General features: G+C 38.5%; 1 protein-coding gene across 6 annotated transcripts in view; it reads left to right on the forward strand.

Moving 5' to 3' along the window:
• The window catches only part of HPS3 (HPS3 biogenesis of lysosomal organelles complex 2 subunit 1), a 39,469-nt gene that overhangs the window by 12,878 nt on the left and 12,280 nt on the right, over positions 1-14,311 (forward strand). For all 6 annotated transcript variants that reach the window (XR_013175834.1, XR_013175837.1, XR_013175836.1 and 3 more), the window contains exons 5-9: positions 311-503; positions 5,032-5,113; positions 7,657-7,811; positions 9,187-9,292; positions 13,331-13,512. Coding sequence is in view for 3 of the 6 variants with exons in the window: in XM_077160749.1 (XP_077016864.1) it covers positions 311-503; positions 5,032-5,113; positions 7,657-7,811; positions 9,187-9,292; positions 13,331-13,512 (718 nt within the window). In the remaining 3 variants the exon portion in view is untranslated. The remainder of the gene's footprint in view (positions 1-310; positions 504-5,031; positions 5,114-7,656; positions 7,812-9,186; positions 9,293-13,330; positions 13,513-14,311) is intronic.

The raw sequence follows: 14,311 nt of genomic DNA on the forward strand, positions 1-14,311 counted from the left end.
AATAATGCAGTTGGGGTTGACTTCTTTTGTTGGAAGAATAGTAGTGTCTGGTTGGCTCTCTTTTTGTGATGTTAACAATCTTCAATGATCACTACCTAGATCTTTTAATTTATTAAAGGATTGCAAATTGATGCTATTGTAATTATTTAATTTCTTCTTCATTTATTAATGGCATTTCTTCTATAAAGTTCCCCTTAGCAGTTGTTTGATATGCTGCTGTGGTTTGTATAGTTAGTAAAGGCAAGGTTTTGATTCTTTCCCTTTATTTACTGATTCTCAAAGTATTTATGTCTTCTAATCTTGAATTCAGGTTCTCTTACTTCTGATGGAAAAAGTTCATCTCAGAAAAAAGAGTTGCTGAGTCTTTTTTGTTTTTTCTCATTGCCACATGTGGGCTATCTCTACATGGTTGTCAAATCTGTTGAGTTAATGTCAGTCTACCAGTATCCTGAGAAGTCTCAGCAGGCAGTGCTCACACCACAATTCCTGCACGTCATCACAAGGTACTGTCACATTGTCACTTACTTGCCTTTGAATCATTTATTTTTCTGTAAATTCTCAAGATTCTGCCTAAATCTTTTAGTGTGAGAATTGTGTGACTCCCAGTATATAGCATGGTACATTAATAATGTAAATTTGTCTTTTCACATGTTTTTTAATCGTCTGTACTTGGCCTTTCTCTGTTAAATATTTTGCTTCTGGTTTTTTCTTTATTTTGTTTCCTTAGACTGGATAGGGATCTTTGAAAAGAAGTATAAGATTCTTCATAAGAAATGAGTTTTATAAGGAATCCTAATGAAAAGTCAGTGGAATGAATTAAGGCATCTATTTAGATTTCTTAATTTTTTTTCTCATCACAGTCATATTGTTTCAGTTTGAATCGAATTATTTCATAATGGTTTAAAACTGTGAAAGGGCCAGGAAGTTTATCTGATCCTACCTCCTGATTAGTACAAATGGGAAAATAGTCACAGAGAAGCTGGGATTGACCAAGGCCATGTGGCTCATTAGTGGCAGATGTCTTCTGAGTCTCCTTATGTTTTGAACCAGCGTGGAAACCCAAGTGGGGATTTGATCTCACTTCTTTTCATCTCAGCGGTAGGTGGTGCTTTTGGTTCTATTTCCTGTTTTTTGAGCTTACATCATGTTCAAGGCACCACTGCATTGGACCCACTATTTATGTGAATAAGACACTGTATGCCTTCAAAAGCAGCAATGTAAGAGAGGGCCAGAGACATATTTAAGGGGTGCAAAAACTAGGCTAGGAGATGGGTAGAAAATGTATTAAGGGTTCAAGAAGGTAATGTAGGCACTAGGAGGAGGAAAATAACTTATGACTGAGTTGGGTGGGAAAGTTTCAGCTGGATAATTTTGGTTGAAGTGAGATATGAAAGCTAGTTAGACTTTTGACAGCTGGAAAGTGAAAGGTCCTCATAGATAATGGAAAGCCTATGCACAGATTGTAGTGCAGTTTTGCAGGACCATCTAATAACTAATTGCATAGGACAGTGATTTTTTTTTTAACTTGATAGTATCAGAATGTCCAGTGGGTACTGGAGTGTTTCAGACTGCAGAAGACCCATCTTATGGGGGTGCTTGCTCTCCTCCCGATCTCGTTAGTGTAAGAAGAAGTGGTACTGATGAGGATGTTTTGCTTAAGTGAACTGTGTCCAGGTAGATATTCTTCCCAGTTTCCAAAGTGTTATCTAGAAATCTTTATGAAGAAACTGAAAAGTAGAGAATGGTGAGAATATTGCTTGAGTGGCAGCTCAGGGCTTTGAAAATTAAGCAATTTTCAGAGGTTTTGAGCAAAGAAAATTATGTAGTCAGAGCTTTGCTTTAAGAAATTTAATGGTGGCCATTATGAAGGGTGATTGAGTGCAGAAGGATGATAGTTCAGGCAAGAAATAATGAGGGTCTCTGGGCGGGCGGTGGCAGTGAAGGGAAGGGAGGGAGAGAAGTATGGATGGGAGAGACTTGGTGCTGATGGGAGGGAGGGAATGGATGAGGCACAGAAACCCCACTAGGATTTAAGGCTTGCTCTTTTCTGAAGGACGGAGGCTGGTTAGAGTGGGGTAATAGCGGTTTGGTTTAGACATTTGAATTTAAGTTGCCCATAGAATTTTCAAGAGAAAATGTTGGGTAGACTTTTGTGTACATAACTGGAAATTTGGGGAGAGGGAAAAGCTGAGGAGAAGTTTTATTAACTATCAAAAAAGAGCCTATTCTTGAAATAATGCACGTGGCCCTGAGAATGTGTAGATAGAGAAAAGTTGATTGTAGAACTAAACTCTGGTGAAGGTCATGTTTGGGAGCAAGAGGAGAAAGAGAAGGATCTGTAAGGAAGCAGGAGAACCTAGGATACTACAGCATTTCACAAACCAAGGAAAAGGAGAGGTGCAAGAAGGGAAAAATAAAGATATTAATTTTAGTCCCAAAGTATTGATGGAAAAAGGCTGTCTTTTTCCCATCTGATTACATGATGTACAGGACACCTGAGAATTTAGCGAGTGGACCCACCGAATTTATCCCCTGTCCCCTTATGTATAGGTCATGCGCTATTTTGGAATGTAGGTACTGAAAATAATAGTATGGTGAGGGTTTGTAGGTACTTAAAATTTATGGGGTTTGCCTGCCTCCAAGTAGGTTTTTGGAGCTTTTCTTAATACAAAAGATATTCTGACATCAACTTGACTGAGGAACCATTAGACATTATTATATGTAAATTTAGATCCTTAATATGGATCTCTACCCCTATGTTTAAAATTCTATTATGTTGCATAATTCATTTTTATATACTTTTCGCCTATCACATATATCTTTTAGAAATATCTTGACCTATAAGGCTGTCTTAAAAAATGTGTTGAAAAGTGGTATGCTTACATATCCTAAAAAAAGGCAATGGAGATTTTTTTTAGAATCTAAAAAACAATATAAATTATCTAAAATGTAAATATTATATAAATACCCCAATAAGAAAGTCCCCCATATCCCATTCCCCAAAAGTGGCTCATACAATATCTACTGTTCATCAACTTGCTGTTTTCACTTAATAGCATATCTTAGACATCTTTCCATGACAGTACATATCAGTTTACTTTCTTCTTCTTAAATATTTGCTATTTAATATTCCAACAATAACCAACAGCTGGGATTACTGCCGGTGGAGATGAGTCAAAGGACCTTATCTTTTTTATCCCTAGAACTTATAAGTTATTTATCCCTGCTGCTTTCAACTGTCATTATGGTCCCACTACAGGTGCTTTTTATTTTATTTGCTCCCCACTTTCTCAGAGTCCCTTCCATGCAGTTTTGCTTCCTGAGGGCGCTAACACTGTACTCAAGATTTCAAAGTGACGTTGCTGCTAAACCAGCTATTGTCATGACTCCAGAGGCCATTTCCTATACCTTTGTAGATATGGACAGAGGGATAGCGGGGTGGGAGCTGAAGTGAAAGTGCAAAACAAAGATGGAGTGTTCTGATCAAAGGACTCTTATCTATATTGTGCAAAGTCTCCCAACTGTGAAAATGTCAGAGTACCTTTCTTGTTAAGTATTTCTTCTATTTTAAGGTTACTGTTTTACCTTAAATATGACTGCTAGAAAATTTTAAATTACCTGTATGGCTTGCATTTTATTCCTGTTAGCATTGGTGTAAACTCAGGCTTCATCAAATATAAAATAATAGTAATAATAAATATATATATATAATATCCATTTTTTTTTATAGCAATAGAGTGGATTTTTATCTCTTCTTCTTTCTAGCTTTTTTTTAAATTGTTCTTATGCATCTGGTACAAGATGAGTTTTGGTGCAATTTCTCCGTCAGCTGTTTTTAATATTAGTATTGAAGTGTTGTTCTACCCACCAGTCAATCACCAGGCATCTGTGGTGTACACATGGGGGGGTCTTCCGGTCCTTTTACTGTGCAGAGCAGCCTGGGGTTGTGGAGAGAGCTGGAGGTGTGTGAGGAATCAGGAGATCTGGGATCTAATTTGGCTTTACTTTCCCTAGAGTTGGATCAGTCATAAACCTTCCATGCCCTAATCTTTAAAACACACTGCTGGACTAGGTGATTTCTGAAGTTTCCTCAATCTCTGACTTTCAGTTCTACTGTTGGATTTGTGTTTGCATAATCTGAGTGTATTGCCCAGCATACACAGGCTGAATTTTATCCTGAGAAGTGGAAGATAGAGATAGCAGGCAGAAAACCAAGCTTTCATATTCACCCATCCATACCTCTGTAAAATGAGGATCTTTGCCTAGATCCATGGATATTTAGGAGTATACATCAGAGTCATCCTGGAGCTTTGTAGAAACACACATGAAATTTAGCCCGTGGAGATTCTGAAGCATTTTTCATACATAGTGTACAATCTGTGGCTCACAATATCATCACATAGTTGTGTATGCATCAGGATGATTATTTTTTTAGTCCATGTGCATCACTCCAGAAAAGGAATAAAAAAGAAAAAACTCATATATACAATATACCTTACCCCTCCCTTTTATTGACCACTAGTATTTCCATCTACCCAATTTATTTTACTCTTTGTCCCTTCCCCATTATTTATTTTTTATCCATATTTTTTTACTCATCTGTCCATACCCTGGATAAAAGGAGCATCAGACACAAGTTTTTCACGATCACACCGTCACACTGTAAACGTTCTGTCTTTAGACAATCTTCTTCAGGAATCGAGGCTACTGGAACACAGCTCTACAGTTCAGGCACATCCCTCCAGCCACTCCAATACACCATATACTAAAAAGGGGTATCTGTATAATGCATAGGAATAACCTCCAGGATGATCTCCCGACTGTTTGAAATCCCTCAGTCAGTGAGAATTTGTCTCATTTCTCTCTTCCTTCTCTTGGTCATGAAGGTGACAGTCTTACTGAGAAACGGTTTGATTTGCTAATGTCTGACAGATACTCAAGTCCCTTGCTCTGTTGCCTGCGAAATCTCCCCTGATGGGCGTGTTGGTTGCTGACAGCACTTTGCTCAGTGGTCTCTCTCCTCTTCCCTAGTAACAACCTGCAGTGTTTCACGGTGCGCTGCAGCGCAGCGGCTGCTCGTGAGGAGGACCCCTACGTGGACACCACCTTGAAGGTCAGAACTGGCTCTTGATGGCGGTGAAACCTTAGCATCCAAAAGGAACACACTAGTACTTAACAAATTTCCTCTCGCACCTAAACTTGGCAACCATTAAAGGTCTTCAGGTTATCTTGTTTATTGATTAGAACTTTTGGATGTGAAAATTAAGCATTTCACAATGATTACTGACAATTCTTAAGATTGCTTTAAAAGCATTTCACTCAGAATTGGTTTAGCGTATAGTTTTTAAAATTTGGTAAATGATATATATTGTGTAACTTCAGTGAGCACAGTTCGTTGTCTATTATATACTATTGTTTTTTAATGAAAATATTGGTAGCAGTTATATAGAGCTGTTAATAAAGCAGTACAGAAATCAGTTTACTTCAAGAGTGTAAAATCGAATCAGGTGCATTGAAATGATGTATTTTTAAGTTGTCAAGTTTGCCTGTAATTCTTTTGTCATTTTGTAAGCCTCCAGTATATCTGTAGTCTAATCTGAGAGTTAATGGATGTGCTAGATCAATAGCCTAATTTTTAGTGAGACGGTATGGGCTTAGTGTCAGCAAAGCTCTTGACTACAAAGTAAATGTAGGCTGTTGTAGGATGAAATTTTGTGTTTTCTGATTTTGAATTTATGTTCTCAGAAATGTGTCGGTCATTTTCATAATGTTCGTCATATACTGTTTCACCTCTGAAGTAGAAGCTACTTGTGTAAATCTTTGAGTTCACATTCTGCAGGAAATAATCCCGTTATGATGGCTCATATTTTAAAATTCCTGGAGCCTAGAATGCCATTTCCTGGAAAACAGATTGTTGAGTAATGATAGTTAAATTAAACCAGCCCCTCTGTGGGGCTTCCTGTGTGCAGGGTGCTCTGTCCCTTTCACAGTTGTCCAGATTGTGAGATGTGATAGTGTTTTATGGAAAGCATAGTTGGAGTTCTCAGTGACTCTCTTTTGCCATGGCCGGCTTGTAGCTTTGTGTTGCTGGCCAGGCTTACTGCCTTCGTTTAGTTTCTTGGGAAATAAGAATCAACAGCTTTCTGATGTCTGTCTGTACTTAAGACAGAAACGTAGCCCTTTGAATAGATTTTTTTTAAATAAGGTTTATTTCCCTAGTAAAAATGGGAGATTTTTTTCCTTCTCTTCTACTCCCTACACCTTGCCTTTTCTTCTTTTAAACCTTAGAAAAACAGTCTTAAATAGGTATGAAGGTAGAATTTGAGTTATATAGTAGATTGAAGTAGGATCAATTCATATTTGAGGTGAAATCATAATTCCAGGTTTTCTCAGAATTTCCCATAAAGCCAGAAAGAGGGAATAAGGAAGAGACAAGGAGGAGAGAATAAGAGAGATGGGCAGCCGGCGGGGAAGGCTGCTCTTGATGCTGGTCCTTTAAAGGTGGAGAAGGACAGTGTGGTTGTGCCTCCTGGCTCCCCGTCCCTACAGCTCCACGGGTTCTGAAGTCCTAGATGCTATCTGAATCAGTATGCAGTCATGCAGCCTTTTTGCTGACCCAGACTTTGGAAAATATGGTGTGTGAAAAGTTTTTACAACCTCACAGAGTCTGGTCCAAAGTGCACATGGTCTTCAGCGCCCTTTCTTCTGAGATTCTGGCTCCTCAGCACTAGCTGAGTCCACTTCAGCTATTTTTAGGAATGAAAAAATATATATTTCCTTACCTCTTTGTGCAAAGGGACAACAACCATCTCAGAGCCAAAACAGGAGCTGGCAGGGGCCTGGCAGCATCATTTTGTGAACTCCCAGAAAGGGTTCTTCAGTTGTCTTACACTTCTACTTGAATTCATTGAATTCATAGTCCTTTACTGGGCAAGAACCTGGTTGCTGGTCCAAGGTTTCCCCCAGTGTATCTGAGACACCACAGCCTGTCGGTCGGTCTAGACACTTCACTCCTAAAGGACTCACAGTCATGGCCATCTGAACACAGCAATCATATCTCTCACCCATCCACAAGGAAATCATGATATGTAATTTCTTTTTTTTTTTTTGCATGGGTAGGCACCGGCAATCGAACCCAGGTCTCTGGCATGGCAGGGAAGAACTCTGCCTGCTGAGCCACCGTGGCCCGCCCTGTGTACTTTCTGTGTACTTTCATAGAATGTTCTTTTATAGTGTCTCATTTTGCCAGGAAACCCCATTTGGGCATACCCACCCGCCCCCACTTAGCATCCCACTGCTAGTGGGGATTTCCGTGGGTCTCTGGTTACCGGCCCAGGGCTGAACTGCCTGGGGCAGAGGGACGGTTGGGGGTTCTGCCAGACCACTCGCGCAGGGCAGGAGGGGAGTTCCCACACCTAGGCGGGGCCTTCAGAGGACTCCTCAGCATTCATGTAGTCAGTGAATACAGACTACCTCTATGGTAGGCATCCAGATGCTTGGTAATATAGGTTTAGATAAATGCTTCGGTCTGATAAGAAAGAGGATTTGGATAGTTTTCAGGGGACAGAAGAGATTTTATCACATAAGCAGCGATTTTTTAAGATTAACGTTCATGTACATTTATTTCTTGGTTCATCATGATTTTTCCTTTACTAGGCTTGCCCACCTGTCAGTATGGATGTCTGTGTTTTACGAATACAGCTCTTCATAGGCTTGAAAGCCATTTGCCACTTTAAAAACCATATCCTGCTCTTGACCAAGGCAGACCCTGAATCCATTCCGGAGACAAGAGGGTCACCCAAGAGGCTTCTGTAAGCATCTCCCTTCCCCCAGACATTCCTTGCCAAAGGTCCTGGAATGAATTGTTACTGATTTTATCTGTGTTTAACACTAACCCAAACTACAAGGCTCTTACTATTTTCCTTCTCTGACATTCAGTGATTAAGCTTTTATCTAACAAACATTTTCTGGTATTTCAAAAGAGATTCACAACACATTTCTTACCTTAAAGCATATTCATGATCTATAGATATGTGCTGCTCTACCTTAAAATAAAATTGCATTTTGATACATTAATCTCTGGCTAACTCTTGGATTTTCTGCTTTCCGATTTTTACAGTGTTTTATTCCAGACTAGTTATACTTCTATTTGATGTGTTCTATGCTATGAACTTAGTGATAGGAAATGTAAGCTAATCTGAACATTTTTCTAAGGAAAATTTAATCAAGAAAGAAATCTTTTTTTAGGGGTAGAGAAACATTTCAAGTCAAACATAAGTTATGATCATTATTATTTTAGCCTAGGGTTTTAGTTTTTTAAATTATTTGTACCTGTACTTTGTCCCACCAAGGGGAATAATTAAGTTGGACCTGTGTAACTTGTCACTTAGAAGGTATACAGAATGTAATGAGACTGACTAATCCTAATAGCTTTCTGACAAGAGAATAAACAATATATAATCTTGTACAATTGGCTTTCTAATTTTTTTGCACGGGCAGTCACCGGGAATTGAACCTGGGTCCCTGGCATGGCAGGCAAGAACTCTGCCAGCTGAGCTACCGTGGCCCACCTTTGACATTTTTAAAGTATAGGATTTTTTTTAATTTTAAAAACTTCTGATTCATTTGATAATTCATTTGGTCAAAAGTCTTAATTTTAAAAAGATTTGTATACTAAAGGAAATACATTACATACGGAAAGTAAAAGATGAGATGCTACTTTAAGCAGATTTACAGGTGTAAACATCTTCTGCATTTTCCCAGCAGCCATCCCCTTCTGCGGATGGCTCCACTGATGCTTCTGCCAAGCTTTGTGTCATAGGCTGTGCTGGTCTCATGACGGCCACATGCCAGGGAAAACCACATAAAGGGACTTTTACAGTCAAGTCTCTCTTCTTTTTGAGGGGTCCTATTTATTCTTTGGGCTATAGCCCATTTAAGTATACCTATGGAATGAATTGGAAGTGATTGGTTAATCAGTATATATAAGTTATAGACTGTTAAATGCTTTAAGCCATGTGGTATTGTGAACTAATGTACTATAAAAATTGACTGCCCAGCTAATCACTGAATGCTAAATGAAAATGATTTTCATAGTTATATCACTGCATTTATATACCATTTAAAACTGCTATTTATTATTAATATGTCTTATCTTATAATTCCTGTCCTTTGTTTTGCTTTTAGTTCTAGAAAAGATACCAGTGTTAAGCTCAAAACGACTGTTACTGAGGCAGGGTGGAGTTTGTATATTGTGAATACGATCTCACCAGTGCAGCTGTACAAGGAAATGGTACTCCTTTCAGACTTCTTATTTGTAGAACTTCAGAATGTAATTGATGACCAGAAACTGATTTCTAATTGCCCTAAGTTCAGAGTGCCACAGCCAGCCAGTCTCCTGGATCTGTGTGAAAGTGGGATATGTGTGTCTTTCTCCACCTTCTCGTTTTTGCAGCTTCTGACACTTGTGGAACCAGTAGAAATTCCCTTCAGTAAGATAAACTTCCCTTATTCATACCTACACTCCTAAGAGGATTGATTAACTAGTCTAAATACAAATAACCTTTGACCTTTGGTTTAACTCTAACGGGTACTGTGTGGTGGTGCTAACCTGTCTCATTTTCCTTTCTCTGAGATATCAGCACTTTGTCCTGGGACACTGCAGCAGCATACCATGTCTTATAGATGGGGGCCCAGCTTGGCCATCCTTTTTCCTTTCTAAGAGTGACAGCTATCCACTCGTCCTTGGCATTTTTTTTTAACCATTTTTATTTTGAAATAATTTCAAACCTACAAAAAAGTTGCAAGGAAAGTAATAGTAAAAAGAACACCTATATGTTCCCCACGTAGATTCAACCAGAGTCATAATTTCACTCCATTTGCTTCATCCTTTTTAAACTCTCACTCTTATACACATGTACACTTTTGATTCCCAATCCACTGGAAAGTAAATTGCATGCTTCCTGACTTTTTTTTTACTATTTAAAAATACTTTCAAACTTACAGGTCAGTTGCAAAAATAATTCAGTCCTGATACCGATCATTCCAACCTGCTTTTTTTTTTGGCATGGGTAGGCTCCAGGAATCACACCCAGGTCTCTGGCATGGCAGGTGAGAATTCTGCCACTGAGCCACCGTTGGCCACCCCCAATTTTAGTATCTTACCATGTTTGTCGTGTCATTATATCTATCCACCTGTCTATCTGATTGTCTCTTTGTCAGTTATTTTACTGGACACGTGAGTGTAGGTTGTATACATCATGGTCTGTGAAAACTTAATACTGCCATGTAAATTAACTAAGAACAAGGATATTAACTTATATAACCATCTTCATTTTTTTATTTTAATTTTTTTTGTGTGAAAAATAGCATATATACAAAAAAGTAGTACATTTCAGAGTATATTTTAAAAAGTAGTTATAAAACAAATTTCGTATTTTGCTGTGGTTTACTGTTCCACGATTTCAGGCTTTTCTTTCTGGCTGCTCCAAGATATGGGAGACTTAAAAGAAATATCAATATAATGATTCAGTAGTTATTCATTTGTTAAATCCTGTCTTCTCTGTTGTGACTCCTTCTCCTTTGATCCTTCTCCCAATCCTGAATGATGTTAGGGCTATGCGCATTGTAACTTTTTCATGTTGAAAAGGGGTGTTGACAATATAGGGTAGGGGGATGGAATTAGCTGATGTTCTTGGAGAGGCTGGCCCCTTTGCGTTTGAGGACTTATCTGTTTTAAGAACCCATCTGGAGGTTATAGGTTTCTTAGTGCATGAAATTTTCATGCACTAAGTTAACTTAGTGCATGAAATTTTTACAGAATCACAGATAGAGCCCTAGGTGTTCTTTAGTGTTAACAGGAATGATGTTGATTGGAGTTTCTCCATGGCAGTTAGCAATATCTAGCTGAAGCTTGCATAAGAGTAGCCTCCAGAATAGCCTCTTGGCTCTGTTTGAGCTCTCTTAGCCACTGATGGCTTATTTTGTTAACATTTCTTTTTCTCTTTTGGTTAGAAAGTTGCTTTAATCCCATGGTGCCAGTGCTTTAACCTTGTACTGCTCAATACCTTAATCTCTATTTCCTAAGAATCAAAATATTCTCTTGTATTATAATGATACAATCTTAAGCTTTAGTAAGTTTAATTTCTACACAATACTTTAATCTATGGTTCATATTCCAGTTTAGTCAATTAACCCAATAATGTCCTAATAGCATTTTCCCCCCTTCAATTTAGTATGCAGTCTGGGGCGAAGTAGTATATTTAATTGTTGTGTCTCATTAGCCTCCTTTACTCTTGAACATTTCCTCAGACTTTCTTTGTCTTTAATTTCATTGACATTTATGAAAATATAGTAATCTCTCCTCCCACCTGTTTTTTGTTTTTTGTGTGTTTTTCTTTTGGTGGTGGTAGAGCGTTCCTCGTTTGGGGTTAAACTGATTTTCGTGATAGATTCAGGTTATGCTTTCTCGGCCAGAATATTGCATAGTGATGTTGTGTCCTTCTCAGAGACATCATTTCCCTCACATGATGTCCATTTGTCCTTCATTGGTGATATTACTTTTGATCATCCAGTCAGGATGTTTCCTGATTTGTCCCTGGTATTTTTATGCTGATCATTATACTGGATCTACCCTGACCTTTTTATTCTTGCTTAAATGAAAGTGTTAGACCTTCATCCAGATGACTTGACTCCTGGAGTCTGAATATACTGTTTGGCACAGATTAGCTAGTGATAAATTTATGAGCTAGTGTGAGTTTCAGAAATAGATACAGTTGAACCTAAATTCACCAATTGAAACTAAAATGAGGGAGGAATACGCAATTTGAATTTGATGAAAATTTGAATCTCAACACTTTTTTTTATTTTAAAATTTTTTTTCAAATACCAAAAAACACCAAATAAACGCAAACATTCTTAACTTTTGATCATTCCGTCCTAATATATAATCAGTAATTCACAATATCATCACATAGTTGCATATTCATCATCATGATCATTTCTTGGAACATTTGCATCTGTTCAGAAAAAGAAATAAAAAGAAAACAAAAAAATTCGTACATACCATATTCCCTCCCCCCTCACCAATCACCACCGTTTTAATCTAAATTTATTTTTATATTTGTTCCCCCTATTATTCATCTTTATTCCATATATTTTACTCGTCTGCTGATAAGGTAGATAAAAGGAGCATCAGACACAAGGTTTTCATAATCACACAGTCACACTGAAAGCTATATCATTATACAATCATCATCAAGAAACATGGCTACTGGAACACAGCTCCACATTTTCAGGCACTTCCCTCCAGCCTCTCCATTACATCTTAACTAACAAGGTGATATTTACTTAATGCGTAAGAATAACCTCCAGGATAACCTCTCGACTCTGTGTGGAATCTCTCAGCCTTTGACACTTTATTTTGTCTCATTTCACTCTTCCCCCTTTTGGTCGAGAAGGTTTTCTCAATCCCTTGATGCTGAGTCTCAGCTGATTCCAGGATTTGTGTCCCACGTTGCCAGGAAGGTCCACACCCCTGGGAGTCATGTCCCACGTAGACAGGGGAAGGGTGGTGAGTTTGCTTGTTGTATTGGCTGGGGAGAGAGAGGCCACATCTGAGCAACAAAAGAGGTTCTCTTGGGGGTGACTCTTAGGCCTAATTTTAAGTAGGCTTGACCTATCCTTTGTGGGGTTAAGTTTCATATGAACAAACCCCAAGACTGGGGGCTCAGCCTATAGCTTTGTCTGCACTGCTTGTGAGAATATCAAGAATTCAACTTGGGGAAGATGAATTTTCCCCCTTTCTCACCATTCCTGGAAGGGGACTTTGCAAATAGTTTTTTATTCACTGTTCAAATCACTCTGGGATTTATCGGGGCATCACTCTGGACAAACCAACAAAATCTCATGTCCTACTCAAGTCAACACTGTTTTTTAAAAGGTTAACTGTTTCAGATATGTTCATTAGCAGTATCAAGTTGTGATCATGTTATTGCTAAGTTAAGAGTAATATTAGTATTGCAATATTATTTGTACCATGTCTGATGACAATTATTCAGACCTTCTCTAATGGTTGGTGCTGTCGAATCTAGTCATCATTGTATCATACTTGCTCGTAGATTGTGAGGGAAAAACCACTTCAGCCAGGCCCTGTCAGAATGATAAATAACAGCTTAATATATACTTTTTTGGGATTTAATTTATCCAGATATTAACTTTACTAACAAAATGTATCGATATTCTTAAGAGCTGGAGAACTTTTGGGAGTCTTTTTGGGGTGGGGGGAGGTTGTTTCTTGAGCGACACTGGCTATTGGTCTTTCTTGTTTCAGATAGACTATAGTAATACCTACAAAACTGTGAAGACCCAGAGCTGCATCCACCTTCTCAGCGAGGCTCACCTCTTAGTGAGAGCTGCCCTGATGGATGCCCATCAGCTGGACCCTGCAGAGAAAGCGGAACTTTTAGAAGCATTTAAAGAAAGCTGTGGACACCTTGGTGACTGTTACAGCAGGTTAGTGACGCCTCTGGGAACCCTATTATGAAAGCCAACTTGAGCTATAGGTGTGTGTGTTCGCTCTTCCGTCACCAGTAGTTACTTGATGAATGGGGGAAAGTGTGAGGAAAGCTGGTTCATTTACTCATTGATTCCACAAGCAGTTTTTGAGCACGTATTGAATGTCAGGTACTGTGCTGGGCTTTGAGATGCAAACATGACCCTGACCATTCCCTTCCTTCAAGGAGTCACAATTTATTAGATGAGCAGTAAGTCCCAACTTTTTTTTTTTTTTTTTTTTTTTTTTTTGCATGGGCAGGCACCGGGAATTGAACCTGGGTCTCTGGCATGGCCAGTGAGAACTCTGCCACTGGGCCACTGTCACACTGCCCTCAAGTTTTTGAGTCTTCCACCACTTGATTTAAGAATATTAAAGTTTTTTTCAGGATTGAGGACCTTTCACCATTGAACTTCCCTGATCAGCCAGTTTATTACTATTTTATTGCCTTAAGAGGTGCCAGTGGGCAGTCTATCTTTTTAATCTTCATAGTCAGTGTTTTTATGATGCCAGAAAAGGGCACTGGGATGAATAGTTGGTTCTGTTTTGAGATAGTGTTAAGGAAATGTTGTAGGTAAGATTGCTTTGTAGACTTACTTGACTCATGATAATGATTGTAAAGTAATGAAACACATTTTTCCGACCTGTAGATATTATTACTTTAGAGCCACATCATAAATATTAAAATTAACTTAACAGATTGTGTTTTTATTTTTATTGAGCAGGCAAAAAGAAACTGCACTGACTTTTAGAATAAAT

The sequence above is a fragment of the Tamandua tetradactyla genome, chromosome 5 (genome assembly GCF_023851605.1).
Source record: "Tamandua tetradactyla isolate mTamTet1 chromosome 5, mTamTet1.pri, whole genome shotgun sequence".
Classification (NCBI taxonomy): Eukaryota; Metazoa; Chordata; class Mammalia; order Pilosa; family Myrmecophagidae; genus Tamandua; species Tamandua tetradactyla.